General features: G+C 38.2%; 1 protein-coding gene across 1 annotated transcript in view; it reads right to left on the bottom strand.

Annotated features, from left to right (window-relative positions):
- LOC106881225 (ATP-binding cassette subfamily G member 4) overlaps positions 1 to 17081 on the bottom strand; it is a 53485-nt gene that overhangs the window by 8975 nt on the left and 27429 nt on the right. Inside the window, exons 2-3 of the mRNA XM_014931528.2 lie at positions 3761 to 3878; positions 1460 to 1649 (exon numbers count right to left, since the gene is read on the bottom strand). Coding sequence (XP_014787014.1) covers positions 1460 to 1649; positions 3761 to 3878 — 308 coding nt within the window. The remainder of the gene's footprint in view (positions 1 to 1459; positions 1650 to 3760; positions 3879 to 17081) is intronic.

Genomic DNA, 17081 nt, shown 5'->3' with positions numbered 1-17081 from the left:
TTATATTATATTATATATTGTATATTATATTATATATTGTATATTCCATATTCTATACCCCACATTGGTTCTGCAGGAATATAAATAAAACATAAAAAATAGACAGTGTTGAAACTCTTTTAAACAAAATAATATATATATATATATATATGTGTGTGTATGTGTTTGTGTTTGTCTCCCCCATCGCTTAACAACTGATGTTGGTGTGTTTACGTCCCCATCACTTAGCAGTTTGGCAAAAAAGACCAACAGAATAAGTACTAGGCTTACAAAGAATAAGTCCTGGGGTCGATTTCTTCGACTAAAGCCGGTGCTCCAGCATGGCCGCAGTCAAATGACTGAAACAAATAAAAAAGAAAGTAGATAGTTCCCATTCTATTATCCATACCAAGGTCATTCTTCTACGAATTATTCTTTTCTTTACCTTGAACCATAATAATCATTGTTTGACTGACCCAGATATTGAACTCACACCCACAAACAAATCGACTAAATTTAGCAGTTCATCTAAAAAAATTTTTTTTTTAAAAGGAAGCCATGTTAAAGATAAAGATGTCACAAATTAGAAGTGGGTCAGAGGTGAGGAAGGAGTAAGTGGCTGGTCTTGTTCTTCTTCAAGTAGAGCTCTCACCTGTGTTGACAGGTAAACTCCACAAAGATAAGCTATAATGGTTCCAGGGTCAAGTTTAAAAAGTAACAAAAATAACAAGGGGTGCTGAGGGACAGGGGGGGGATTGAACGGGAGATAATGTGTTCTATTAATATATATGGAGCAGGTGGGTGGAGGTAGGGATCAACCAGTCCATTGATAGATGTGGAGACAGGGGGGAGGGAACAATCTATTTATAGATTGTTACAAATTGATAAAACATCAATGTAAACAATTGTATTTGTGAGGAAAGAGAAAAGAAATGTCTTTGGGGAAGGACATGGTTGGAGATACAGTGGAATTAAATTTACTTTTCATCAAAATCTTGAAACTGAGATAATGTTGGATCGATTCAAAAGAATGTAACTAAATAAACCCTTAACATTCAACAGAGCAATCTGAATGCTAAAGGGTCGATGGAGAAATATAACAACAGAAGACAACTACAGGAACCCCCCGCCATTTTGCAGTTTATTGTTTATTAAGCTTACATCGATTCCTCCGTGGGGTTGTTTTGCATTTAGAATAAAAGAAATATATACAGAATAATACTGTTTCTACTTAGTGGATTTTCACTGATCGTGGGGTGTTTTGGAATGTAAGACCCGCAATAGTTGAGAGATTACTGTATAACTATGGACATCAATAACTGATTAAGACTGAGACACAAACACAGACATAAACAACACCTACACACACACACAAAGGAGAAACAGACACAAGACACAAACAATCAACACAGACGTACACAAACGTGTACAGACAGAGGTAAATAAGAGAACGTAAAAGAAGCACCAGATATTTACTTACCAAACTTTGCTTCTCTGCTTTACTCATCTTCTCATTCAGTTTCAGGTTAGCAGAACACATCATTGACTCCTCGACACTGAGATGGGGCAGCAAATGGTCATCTTGCATGATATAACAAGACATTTTACGGAATGTTCTCAGGTTTCGTTCTTTGCCTTTAATCAAGATATCTCCGCTGACATTGGATGTCCTGTTGAAAACAACAACAGTGTTTTACGTATTTCATTTCTCTCTCACACACATTGTATACACACACACACACACACACACACACACACACACACATTGGTTGGCCAAAAGTCACCCAACAGTAAATCAAACTTCCTTAAATACCATTTGTAATTCTGTATTGACTCCAATCAAAAAACCATGTCGCTCAAGAAGGACTTCAGTTTCAACCATTTTCATGATGTTTCCTATTTAGATGCTTTTATTAAATTCATTCAGTCGTTAAGCATAAATAAATCTTAGAATTAAATGGCTTTGATTTACTGTCAGGTGACGTTTGGCCAGCCCTGTATGTATATATCATCATCATCATCGTTTAACATCCGTTTTTGCAATGCTGCCATGGGTTGGACATTCCCTTCATCAGCTGTCCCCCGTTTTATCTACTCTGCATTTCAAACAGGGGACAACTGATGAAGAGAATGCCTGTCTCGTTTCTCTATTTGTTTCTTTCGTTGTTTGTACAAAAAGTTCGTTTTCCATGTTTTTGTTTTTTGTTCTTGTTTCTCATTTTCACTTTTTTTTTTTTGACGTCCTGTACCCACATATGCATGTATATATACATATACATGTAGGTATGTAGGTAGAATACCAGCTGCCTTCACTGGACCTCACACCACTAGACATTTTTTAATAGGGACACTTAAAAAATAAACTTTATAGCAACAGTCAACGAATTGTGGTCAGCCACTGAATGAGAATGCAAATAAATATCAAACAAAATGTTTCTTGATGTTTGCAATTCTGTTGCATCCTGTTAGCAGCAGTTCTTGGATGAGAAAGACCACCAGTTTGAAAATAAGCATTCAGAAAGAAAAGAAAAAAAAAAAGAACTGTATTTGAATAAATGATATCTTTGTAAGCATCGAGTATGTATCTTTTTCAGGGGTAAGAGACACCTTGTGTGTGTGTGCTATATACACTCACACACACCTACATACACACAAAACATCAAAATTTTAATGTTGAAACAACGATATGAGTAAGTAATTTTACTTTAATATACTCCACACAACAGACTGAGTACTCAATAATTACTCATTTGTAAGACAAAGAAAAATATGTGTATATGTGATAGTGCAGGAGTATGTGTGCAATAGTGTGTGTGTATGACAATGTGTGTATGTATGTATATAACAGTGGATGAGTGTTTGTGTGTATGAAGTGAGTCAGAGCGAGGTGTGTAGATTAAGTAGCTGAAACACATCAGAGACGCAATATCAGTTGTTAATTATTGAAACATCACAGGACAAGTGGAAGATTCCATTTCAATTGTCACACATTACTCTCTTTCTCTCACCCACTCCACCACTGCCACATACACCACTCAGTGTCTCACTCCACCACCACCATCACACATAACTGACTTTCCCCCTCACATATACATCGTTCTCTCCCTCTCTTACACACAATCACTGCTTCTCTCTCACACACATCACTCAGTGCTTTACTCCACCACCATCACCACACACCCTTGTCTCTCTCACACACACACACACACACACACACATTCCTGTCTGACAGTAGGACCCTGCTTGATATCGTTAAGAGAGAACATCAAGTACAAGCTGGTTAATTAACGATGACTTAATTATACAAAAACTGAGAACAAGGAAGGAGGATTGTGATTCATGACAATAATACAGAGAGCTTCAGCAGCAGAGAGGATTAAAATTAGGTGACAGCCTCAGCTGGAGCAACTTCACATAAGGCAGCCAATGACAGCAACAGTATTTATTGTTCCTAACACAGGCAGAAGGGTTTCAAATTTGTGTGAAGAGGTCAGCTGGTTATATCAACCCCAGTATTTTACTGTGCTTATATTTTAGTGACCCTGAGGCCAAACATCCTTGAAAGTTTCATCTGAATCCATCCAACAGTTCTTGAGATATCTTGTCCACAGACAAACAAACAAACAAACAAACAAACACAACTGCAAACAATACCTCCGCTTTCGCTAAGACGGAGATAATAATAATAATAATAATAATTACTACTGGAGAGATATAGTGAGCTTCAAACAGGATCGACACAAAGGAGAAGAAGTAGGAGAAGATAAGAACAACAACATACCTGTATCCAGCAAGAATATTCATCAGTGAAGACTTGCCAGCCCCTGAAGGGCCCATAATGGCTGTCAGTTGACCGGAACAAAACTTTCCAGAAATACTTTTAAGAATAGTTTTTTTATCTGTAAAAATAAATAAAAGAGGATAAAAATAGTTTAAAAGCAAAAAGAAGAAAAAAAGAAAAGAAAAAAAAAGAAATGGAATACAAGCAAGACAAAGAACTGTATTGAATGCTACAACAATGTGTACTGAATATAGTACAACAACAACAGACATTTATACAGAATATAATACAAAAAACAACTGTAACAACAAACAATTCAACAAATACCACTGGGAAATTATTGTTGTATTGTGTGTTGTGTAGGAGGGTGTATATATGTATGTAGAGGGTGCGCAAGGTATTTGAGGACATAGCTTTTTTGGGGTCAATGTTGCAGGTTTTGCTGACTCTGTATAATCTTTGTTTCAGAAAATAATAATGGCAGAGCCTCAGCTTACTCCAGAAATCAACAGGCATGCTGTTGTTGTGGTTATAAAGGCTGAGAATAGCGATTTAGAAATATCTCCATTTTTAAAACTTGCCAGATTTTTCATCTACATAGTTAGGAGCTAGAGACTGAAGATGGAAATGTGTCACCAGTATTAAAACATAAGTATTTTAAACACTGAAATCATCAGAACAGCTGAATTTATCCAGCAAGTTCAACAGACCATTCATTACAATCCCAGAAAGTTCATGAGGTCAATTGCAAAAGATTTCCATGTGTCAGAAAGAACAGCCAGAAATGTCCACGAAGACATCAGATATAAGCCTTAACTGGGATGATTGTGTCTATAATTTATGGTCCAGCTTTGTTACAATGATTGAGTCTCAGAATTACAGGAATCCTTTCATGTTTGAGCTGGCCATATATGGCTCAAATATTGTAACCTGTTGTATGTTCAAACCAGCCAGAACTGGCCTTTCACACCAGCCCTACAATGTCATTCTAAAACTAAACAATCACATCGTGGAAATTTGGTGGTTGCGTGATAATGATGAAGTGAAAAGAATGTGAATGAGTAAGCTTTACATTTGACAGGGTTAATTTGAATGCCAAAGAGTTAATGGTACCCCTGTATCTGAGGAATACTCGGCTAAATAAATTATAATTCCAAAGAGGAAGTTCAGTTCAGAAAACAGAAATACTTTTCTTGAAATACCAAAGCAGATTCTATTGTAGGTCCATAGGATTATGACAGAGCAAAGGAGACAAACAGAGAGGCAGGCAGAGAGTGAGTACAAAAGTTAGGAACAAGATCGTGATCAAAATGAATAGTTTGATGGTCAGAGAAATGGAAAGAGTTAATTATGAGGTTCTGAACTTTGCCGTTTTTTTGGGGAATGTGGATGAAATGGAATGGAAAGAGAGAAAGAAGGAACTATAAAAGCAACACTCAAGGTGGGAAGGGGGGACTTAAAACTGATAGTTTAGCTTTCTCTTCAACACAGACAGCACGCAGCAGACATGGCCAGTTATAGTCTGTTGCACTACGGTGATGCACAATTGCACAGCATTGCAGGCCAGTGCAACAGGGACAACCAATGCTCAATGTGTTGTTCTACATAACCATCAATTTAAGATTTTGGTTGATGTAATTAGTTTTAATGCATTAAAATACTTAAAGTTTTAGTCAGGACAGAAGTGAGCCAACAACCAGTCAGTACAGTGTATACACACACACACACACACACAAACATAGTTTCATAATAACAGACCACATTTAAACTCACAAAAATTCATTGAACTTTTCCTTAATTCCCAACAAAAATCTGATAACATTCATTTTTTTTTTTGGCAGAGTTTATAAACCAATTCCCCAGATCCTTTCTTCTGGAATGGTTTATTTCCTAAACTGAATCCCTAAATAGCTATTTCCCAACAGGGTTACATTCACAGCCAAATTCCAAGAATTATTCTTTACTTTTCTCAAAAATGATATTCCATTTATAATCCAATGTTTCTGCTTAATTATCCTCGTGGGACAAATTAATTTAATCTGGCACAAATGGTTATTTTTCGGCTAAAATTCATTGAATTTTTTTCTCTCCCAAACCATTGATGTTAAACTTTTATGAGAACAAAACGTAATGACTTTCCAGCCAAACAGTGCCACCAATTCTGAGAACAAGAACAAAAGAACTGATCTCTTCAAGAATATATAGAATGTTTTCTGTATCACACAACCTTGTTGTCGTTTTATGTCTGTTTTTTCTGTGCTGGAATGGGTTGAACAAGACTAATCAAGGTAACAGTCACTTTTCCTTGCACACAAACACACAATAGGCTGCCATAGTTTTCACATACCGTATTGTACCTAATTTCATTCAGGCATTGGTCAACTTGAAAATAGAATGAAAGACCTGTCCAAGGTGGCACACAGTGGGACAAAACCTGAAATTGCGTATGCTTAAGAATCAAACTTCTTAATGACACACAACTATGTCTGCGAGTTAGAGGCAAGACAGACGCATGGCAGAGGGGGGGGGGAGAATGACTCAGGCTTATTACATGGACACTGGCCATGCTTGTTTACATCAAACTTGATGATGTTGACTTTGATCAAAAGATCTCAAGGCTGTGGTGACATGGGCTCAAGAAAGAGCAAGGAGGATGGTGCATTACAAACCCATCCAACCCACATTAATAGAATGCGAATTCTAAACAAATGTAGTTAGGTGGTCACTTACAACAGAAGTGGAGAGAAAGACATGACCACAGGCACAATCAGATGAAAAGACAAACAGACACAAACACACACACATTGAACAACCTTCTTTCCATTTCTATCTACCAAATCCAGCGACAAGGGAATTTGGTTAGGCCCAGAGCTATAACAGTAGAAGATATTCAGCCACAGTGCCCTGCAGTGGGACTGAAACCAAAACTAGGAAGCCTGGGAGAGCAAAGTTCTTTAATCACAGCCATTCCTGCATAGAAAGTGGAGCTAAAACAATGACGAGAATAATATGCAAACACACACACACATATATATGCACACCAAGCCAATATATAGATAGATATGCAAGTGTGTGTGTGTGTGTGCATGTGTGTGTAAATATATATGCGCCACTCAACCATAAACACTGCTATATAGGCCATCTTTTAAATAACACCACTTAAGATTGGTGTGGTGTGTAAAAACAAATTTCTATATATAAACATAAAAACATTGGCTTTATACACACCTAAATACACACACACACACACATTAGAGAAAGATCACATTACTCAACTCTCAACATATTCTGCATGGGAAGAGGGGAGAGGAGGGGGGGGGGATAAATCAGGAAGCTGAACGTTCTCCAGTGGAAACTAACAAAACACTTAAGTAGTAGTAGTAGCAGCAGCAGCAGCAGCAGTGGTTATGGTGGCAGTTGTAATAGCAGAAGAGATGGTAAGAACAACAACCGTTGCAGTGGTGGTGATGGTGGCATCGTTAACATCTCTAAAACAAATATTTTAATTAATGACTTGAAATCTAGGCAAATCTTAACGAGGGCCTTTGTCATCCCTATTCTTTGAAACATCAATTAAATAAATACCAGCTATATACTGAGGTCCAAGTCCCGGTCCTCTTACCTAAATTCTATCTTAAATACTTTGGCCCAGTGGACCAATAGCCAACCTTACCTTATTACCAGTTATATAATAGGGTCAAGTCCACTGACCAATACTTTCCCTCTTACCTAAATACCATCTGTATACCAAGGTCCAAGTAGCTACCTGCTTACCTAAATACCAGTTGTATACTAGGACCCAGCAGAGCAATACCCTCCCTTTTCCCAGAATACCAGCAATATATTGAGGTCCATTTCTCTAACCAATACCCACTACTACCAGCACCTTTTTTTTTTACTCAAATACCAGTAATATACTAAGGTCCTTTTCATACTTCTATATATTCTTTCTGTCGCACTTCATGTAAACACCCCCACCACCACCACTGCCACTATTTGCTGTATTCATAACGATAAACATATCAAAGTGATGTAGTGGTGTTCAACCCAGTGCAGCACGTGCATTGTAATACATCCTGGAAGAAGAAGAAGGCTGGCAACAGCTGTAAATAACAGTACAACAACAGATTAATTAGTTAAGCTGATTAGTGTGGCATCATCACACAGCTGTTGCTGTTAATGATGATGATGATGATGTCACTGTGGCTGCTACTGTTACCACTGCTGCTGCTTATGTATAAGAAATATGTTGTTTATATCTTCCTGATCACCAATCCTGCTACAACCAATAATAGACCTACAATGATTGCCATCACAATAACTGCCACCACCACTACAACCAATACTACTACTACTACTATTACTACCACTACAATTACTACTTCAACAATTACTATTATTATTATTAAACTACTACAATAAATAACAACACCCCTACTGCAACCAATAACCCCACCACACACACTCATTATTATAGCACTGGTGTGTTTAATGATCAACTCAAGAGGGCTGGAAGGAGAAAACTGACCCCCATCAGTTGAGGCTGAAAATTGAAATGTGAAATGATTATATTTAGGAGGTGAGATGGGGGGGGGCACAACTGGGTGGTGATGGAAAACAAACTTACAATGGTTTTATATACACACATAAATATATATATATATTTGTGTGTGTGTGTATGTATGAAAACATGCATATATACATACATACATGTATATGTGTGTGTGTGTGTGTGTGTGTGTGTGTGTGTGTGTGTGTGTGTGTGTGTGTGTGTGTGTGTGTGTGTGTGTGTAAATATTATATATTATATATTATGCTTGGGAGAAAAAGATGGTTCAGCACTATGAACTTAAAAGGGGCTGTTGAGAAGGAACAATTGGAACTGTAATCAACAGTGAACATTGGGTGTGTATTGTATGTGATCGTTTTCTGTTGTCAAAAGCAGGATATGTGGGCCATATGAAGTCACATGAAAATTGTAATGCCAAGATAGATAATGGTTTTGGACACTGATACACAGCAACCTTGAGTTCAAATTCTGCCAAAGTCAACTTTGCCCTTCATCCTTTTGGGGGTCGATAAATTAAGTAACAGTTGCATACTGGGGTTGATCTAATCGACAGCCCACTCCCCAAAAATTTCAGGCCTTGTGCCGAGAGTAGAAAAGGATACACAGCAGCTCCTACAATTCCATGCGACACATCAGAGTGAGGCATAAGTGTACAGAACTAAGCAAGGCAACTCAGTGGGTGAAATCATGAAAACATAGAATAGAAAGCCTTAGTGCTCCATGTTGAGGTCCTGGTCAGGTCAACCTGGTCCTGTCAGCCTTTCTGGGTCGATGGATGGAAAGGTATATTCGATGGAATCTAACCATTTCACACTACATCTCTAAATAGAGCGTGCATCAACACTGCAGGACAAGATGCAGGGGTGTACCACAAGAAGGAGTTTGAAGAGGAAGAAGACGAAGTGTTAATGTGTCAGTTGTTCGGTGTTAATGACTACTGTGAAGTTGATGCAGCATCCATTCATCATTTACACCTGTGGTACCCACTTCCGGCCAGGTAGACTGCACTGCTGTGTCATAAGCTGATGGTTCAATACATGCATTAATTGGTATGTGTGCGTGTGTGTGTAGTGGACATGAGTACATCACTGTTCTCATCCATGTCTACATACATATCATTTGATTTATTGTCTCCATGTTAAAACAATTATAAACCATGGAATAAAGGAATCCATGCAACACCAACTACTTCGTTCTTCACTTATCATCATGTATGTATGTGTGTGTGTGTGATGTATATACATATATATATATATATATATACATACATACATACAGGGAAACTGGCCCTATGCTCCTTATGGGCTAATATAGACTAACCATGTGTGTATGTGTGTGTGTGGGTGGGGGTTGTATACACACACAAGCATAGATACCCCTAATATACACACATGTATACATATGGACACCCTCTCTCTCTCTTGTAAAGAGACAACCTCATATACACATACACCCTCCCACACACACACACACACACACACACACACACATAAGTCAGTATTGCATCATACAAATGTGGTATTTTTGTCGGTTCTTCTGTCCTAATCTGTATTGATATTTTTATATGTTGAGTCACATCAGTGACTGAGGGTGGTGGGGAATATTGATTGGCAGCAGAAATAGTGACTGTGGTGGTGGTGGTGGTGGTGGTGGTGTCTTCAGTTAACAGTTCAGTTTCAAGGATTTTCTATATTCTCATCTATAATTGGTATTTTATTCTTGTGGTGATGGTGGAGGGGTAGTGGTGTGACACCAGGTCGGTTCTGCAGGTCCATGACCCACAGGACATTTTGGGGAAACTCCACAGTTCTAATACTCCAAATGTATCTCACTCCTGCTTAGTTAAGGGCCATCTAGCATACTCTGACATACAGAAAAGAAATGAATGGGTCACAGAAATCTCTCCCACACCCTCCACTTCGAGAGCCCTCCACATAATCTAACCCTTCAGCACCCAGCTTATTCAGATTACTCAGTCAAATGTAATCCTTATTTATTCATAGTTTTGAACTAATCATGGATTATCCCACAGCTTTGAGATTTTGGTGATGTAATTGTTTATTTTTCAGAATGACATTGTAGGGTAGGTGTGAGAGATTGGACCCAACCTGTTTGGATATAAAACAGGTGAAATATCTGGGCCTGACATGGTCAGATTAAATGCTAAAGGGTTAACAAAACCTGCTGACATAGCAAAAGACCTTGCCCCCTCCCTCCCCCTTTTTTCTTTCCTTTTTAGACTCATTAATTTGCTACCTACCATTTTCTTTGGTTTTCTTTTCTCAAAATAAGTGGGAAAACTTCAATGAAGAATTTTTTTTAATAACATGGTATATGACCCCTTTTAATTTAACCAACATTCCCAGTTACCCCCAGAACAACAAAGGGCTACAGCGGTACTGACCTCTCACACACACACACAAACACCCTCTCTCTCTCTCTCTCTCTCTCCCACACAACATTTCATTGAAACAGGAATATCTACAGAGATTAGAAAGAGGAAAAACCATCACGACCACCGCCACTACCACCATCTCAAGAGTGGGAACAGTTGAGGGAGGGGTTTATTTGCATCTCTCTCTCTCACACACACACTCAAACAGATAGACACAGACATATACGCACTTGTTTTGATTTAGGATTATCAGTAGATTATTTCAGGTCAGCCTCTCGTTAACGCTAATTAATCTCATCTCAGACCAAGCAATCTGGACTGAGTTGAATTATCTATCATGTCTATATAGCTGTTTAGTATTGGTTTGTCTTGTAAATCAAGCTAATCCAGAGAGAGAGAGAGAGAGAGCATGTAGTAGCAGAGGCCATGTTAGTGTGTGAGAGAGAGAGTGAGGAAATATATAGAAAGGAGTCAGAGAGAGGAGGGAGGGTGTGTAGAGCAATGGGGAGGAATGTTAAATGTTAAACTGGAGAAGATGAAATATGTCAGAAGGGAAAAGGAAGAGGAAGAGGTTGTGTTGCTTTCATTTTTTTACAAGAAAACCATTCATAATTTAAACTGGAAAAAATAAAAACGAAAGAAAATAACCCCCCAAAAAAAACAACAAACAAAAGCCGAAAAAATACAAACAAACAAACTGAACCATTGAATGTGAGAACTTGTTGGAAATATATCAAAATATTTTGCTGTAAACAACAACAACAAGTGTGTGTGGAAGCGTTTACAGGTCTGGTCTGGAAGGTTCCTTATTTGGTTCTGCATCTCCCACCCCACCCCAGTTCAGCCAGCTAGCCAGCAAACCATTTCTACAGTTCTTTGTAACAAATCCAGCAGAGATTTGTGTGTGCGTGTGAGTTCACTATCAGGTGCCATACCTTGCACCTTCATCCAGCCTCACCAAACACCTTGCTGAGGTTCAGCCAGCATTCTGAAGTTTGATGGCGATGGAACGGTAAAAGAAAAAAAGTGGATGGAGAAGGAGGAGGAGGTTTAAAAGGAAAAATGCTAAAAAAAGTGGATGGAGAAGGAGGAGGAGGTTTAAAAGGAAAAATGCTAAAGAGATACACAAGAAATGGCTTTAGGACTGGAGTGGGAGAAAGCAGGATGGAAATGTTAAACACACACACACACACACACACACGTTATATAATTTATACAGACATAAATTCATATTACTACATGTTCCGTATTGCGTAGTCTCAGAGATTAATTATCTCTCATTGTTGATAAACTAAAATTATGCTACCTACATTCATGTGCATCTAAGAGTTTTATTTATACATGGTTCCAGGTTCAGTCCCACTGCGTGGCACCTTGGGCAAGTATCTTCTACTATAGCCTTGGGTCGACCAAAGCCTTGTGAGGGGATTTGGTCAATGACGGAAACTGAAAGAAGCCTATCATATATATATATATATATGTGTGTGTGTGTGTGTCCGTCTCCCAGCAATCGCTTGACAACCGATGTTGGTATGTTCACGTCCCCATAACTTAGAGATTCAGCAAAAGAGACCGATAGAATAAGTACTAGGCTTACAATGAATAAGTCGTGGGATCGATTTGTTCAACGAAAGGCGGTGCTCCAGCATGGCTACAATCAAATGACTGAAACAAGTAAAAGAGAGATACACACATACATGTGTGTATATATATGTATATATATATATATATATATATATATATAAAAGGGAGTGCTGTAAGCTGACTGTGTATTTGTCTACAGCAAGAAATTTTCTCCATGACAGAATTCTATGAAAGGCTTTCTTACAGGTCTGAATATGCCTCAAGCATTTTTCAATTGATAACAAGTTTTGCATTTATATATCTATATATAAATTGCAGCTGTGTGTGTGTGTGCGCGTGCGTATATAAACCTTGTATATAGGCACAGGAGTGGCTGTGTGGTAAGCAGCTTGTTTACCAATCACATAGTTCTGCATGGCACCTTGGGCAAGTATCTTCTACTATAGCCTCGGGCCAACCCAGGCCTTGTGAGTGGATTTGGTAGACGGAAACTGAAAAAAGCCTGTCGTATATATATATATATATATAGTGTGTGTTTGTCCCACCACTATCCCTTGACAACCTATGTTGGTGTCTTTACGTCCCCGTAATATAGCGGTTCAGCTAAAGTGACTGATAGAATAAGTACTAGGCTTACAAAGAATAAGTCCTGGGGTTGATTTGTTCAACTAAAGGCGGTGCTCCAGCATGGCCACATTTTTGTTTTTTTAAACCGTTTGATTCCAACCTCCCTGGGACTCCTTTTCAATCTATTATACAAACTCCCTATCCTAAACTGATCTAAATTAATACTTTCTGTCAAAATTCCGTGTTAATTGATGTTCCAGATACCATCTTACTCGATAGGTATTTTACCAAATTCTTTGTTATTTTCAGAATTAATTGAAACGATGTATTTTAACAGATGGGTTAAAATGAAACAATAGTTCAAGCTGCTTATTGACAACTTGTGTCTTTTGGCAGAATTCCAGGAAATGACTTATTGATAATTGCTGAACTCAAAAGTGGAGAGTGGGCAACAGAATGGTTTGTAACACAGAAAAATCTGTCCAGGGAGGCATACAAGGATACACATCATAGATGAACAAAATGGTCTAAGCAGATCAGGAGCACACATGAAGATGGAAAGTTTTGCTGAAAAGTCACAGATGTGTAACAAAAGATTTCTGGACAATGGACATGAGTTAGAATAAGAACAGTAATAAGCGAGTGAAGAACGAATATATAGTGTATGTGGTTATTTGGCAAAAAAAAAAAATTTTTAAATGAGAATCCTGAAATACAACAATATCTGTTTCAACACAAGGTTTAAACACAATGTTTAAACACATATAAATATATATATATATATGTGTGTGTGTCTTTTACTTGCATCCATCATTTGACAGTGGCAAGGGCATAGTCTTGAAGAATTTTGGTCAAATGAATCGATTCCAGTACTTATTCTATACCTCCATTTTGCCAAACTGTTAAGTTATGGGGATGGAAACACACCAACACCAGTGATAGTAGGGGAACAAAGACACAAAGCAACACATATATAGATATATGCATAAATATATACGAGGACCATTTCTAACTAAGGGGTGAATGGTGAGGTTGGCAGGGCGGCTGGTGGGTTGGAATAGCTGGAAAGAAGGGTTGGGAGAGGAAGAGAGCGATAAAGGAAGAAAAAAAAGCAGTGGTGGGATGGCAGGAGGTTTAGAGTACCCAGTTAACTTAAAAGGGATGGGTGTACTTGACATTGAGGTTATTCTAAATATTTATAGGATACCAATCAAGAAATAAGACAGGGTGTTATAACTGGGGGGGGGGGATGGGGGTAAACGACAACAACACATACAAGCTCTTTCTCACTATCACACATACCACTGTGCGCTCACGGGTACACAACCACACATCCATAAACATGATGCTGTTGCCATACACATAAACACACTTTCATGCACTCACTACCACACACACAATTTCACCACCCTCACTACCACACACCAATAAAAATACCTTATCACACACACACACACACACACACACAAACATGCACTCACTCACTCACACTCACGCACACGCACGACCAAAATAGAAACTCCGCATCACACAACTAAACGAGGAAATAACAAAAAGAATAAAACTAAAACTAAAAAAAAAAACAACACAAAAAGGAACATAAAACTGGCAATGATTTTATATCTGCAGCATAAACAACAGAGTTAAAAAGAAAACATTGCAGTAATTAGTAACATCGTTATCATCATCATCATCGTTACCAATATCATCATCAACACTATGCCTGTCATCATCATCAACAACAGCTATACCACACCTCGTTTCATAACAAACGGCCTCGATTATTACACACACGATCATAGAATGGAAGGTAAAAACGGTAGAGAAAAAGCAGAGGAATTCAGAAATATCCTGGTTGATGTTACAGACAACTGCTGTACAAGATTTACAATACGTATACAAGAGAATAAGGAAAGCAAACAAAGTACAGACATAGAGGGGTCCCTCACAGTGGGGCTGACAAAGAAATAGAAATTGGAGAACAAAGAAATGTTGAAGTCACTGTCATGGTAGGAGGCTGGTGGAATCGTTGGAGCATTGAGGAACGCTTGGTGATATTACTTCTGGGCCCTTTGGCATTCAAACCAACCATATCTGGCTCAAATATTCTCCTTGTTTTATGCTCAAATCAGCCAGATCAGGCTTCTCATAGCTACCCTACAATGCCTTTCTAAAAATCAACAACCATATCATCAAATACTTGATACAAGATAACGCATAATTAATTCAAAACAGAAAAATCTGAATATTAAAAGGTTAAAGCAATGAGGAAGCAGAATCAGTGGCAGACAAAAGGTTTAGAAGCATATTTTTTGTCCATCTTTATGTTCTGTATTCAAACCCTGCTGAGGTCAACATTGCCTTTCATTCTTTCAAAAGTGATGTAACTGACCAGCCCCAACCTCCGCCCCCAAATCCCCTAAAATTTCAAGTCTTATGCCTCTATAAGAGAACATTATTTCTTCTAACCCTTTATATTCAGAGTTCAAATTCTGCTGAAGTCAACTTTAACCTTTCATCTTTTTTTTCTTGATGGGGGGGGGGGCTGTTATTGATTAATTTCTTTCTCTCGTAATTGTTTGGCTTATTAGATCTATCAGATTAACCATGTTAATCCAACCTTTGCTCTTAACCACAACAAAACCATTAAGTACACAAAGCTGCATACCCATCATCATCATCATTCAATGACCATCTTCCATGCTAACATGGGGTTGAACAGTCTGACAGGATCCAAAGTGCTGGAGGACCACACCAGGCTCCAGCTGCCTATTTTGTGTTCATATCTACAGCTGGATACTCTTCCTGGTGCCGACCACTTTACAAAGTGTACCGGGTGACTTTTACGTGGCACCACAAGTGAGGTGGCCAAGAAACTCAGAAAACAGGGAAGAAACCCTTGATGGAGTAGGGTAGTAGTAAAGAGGGGTGGGGTTTTATGTCAGGTGTTAAGATATATAATCACATGCAAGCACCTAAACATTAAACCTTTGTAAACCAAGTAACCCTCCCACATTCCACTGTTACTAACTGCACAACAATAACTACTACTACTACTACTACTACTACTACTACTATTCCGTTAGTACGATGCTGTTACAGCAGTTACTAATTATAACCTAATTCAATCCCTATAATTGATGGAAGAGAAAGTCAACATGAACCTTTACAACTGTTGTTAGTTGTAAAACAGGCTCCCTAGTTACCATGGTAACATCTCGGATGGTTATATAAATAACAGGAACATCTGTGTCAAGGTGATATAAGGGGCTACTGTAGTTTTGCTGGTAGTAGTAGTAGTAGTAGTAGTAGTAGTAGAAATATGTACCGGAGGTGAGTGCCCTCTGCCAGGTGACAGCAGCAGCAGCAGCAGTAGCAGCAGCAGGCTTCCATTGTCCAGCAACAACAGTCACACAGCAATGCGTTTTCCCTCAGCTACCAGAGTGGTGTGAGGCATGGAGATAAAAGACCAGGCCACTTCGTATTTGGGGGTAACAAACCCCAGATATATCCCAACCTTTCACCCACCACCACCACATAAACTATCCACTGCTTCTGGTTCTATAACACAAGCTCCTTGTTTTAAAAGTAGACCCATCAAAATTCAATGCTAATTTATGTTCCAAACATCAGCTTAATAATGACAAAGACATTTTGACAACATTTTTCATCGTTTTCAACATTAATTGAAACAAAGACTGAATTTCAACACAAACATTGTAACAACAGGGTCAAAGTGATTTAAAAACCTTCCATCAAAATGTCAATTTATGCTCCAAACACCAGCATAAACAAGGTAAAATTATTTCACTAAATTCGCCATTGTTTACAAAATTAGTTGAAACAAAGGGCATTGTATTTCAATAGAAATACGGTAAAAGGGGTTAAGTTGACTAATCAGAAGCAAAACAGCTTGGTGACGGCTGCTAGGATTCTAACATTTTACAGATGGTAAATCCAGGATACAAGAAAATAGAGGTGTCAAGTGAAATTTGGTTCAGTTTCTGAACCTGTTGGGATTCTAGTTTCTATAGTGCTGTGTTGCATTTTGTTTCCCTCGTTAATTCTTAACTGATGCCAGAAAGTGAAGATGGTAATTTGAGGAAATAAAAAAAACTCCCATTCCATCTATTCATTCTATTTATTTAATCTTTCTTGAGTGAGAAATTTCTTGGAGCAGGGCCTATATATATATATATATATAT

The sequence above is a fragment of the Octopus bimaculoides genome, chromosome 20 (assembly GCF_001194135.2).
Source record: "Octopus bimaculoides isolate UCB-OBI-ISO-001 chromosome 20, ASM119413v2, whole genome shotgun sequence".
Taxonomy (NCBI): domain Eukaryota; kingdom Metazoa; phylum Mollusca; class Cephalopoda; order Octopoda; family Octopodidae; genus Octopus; species Octopus bimaculoides.
Note: the sequence above shows the minus strand (reverse complement) of the source record. Positions and strands in the feature narration are given on the sequence as shown.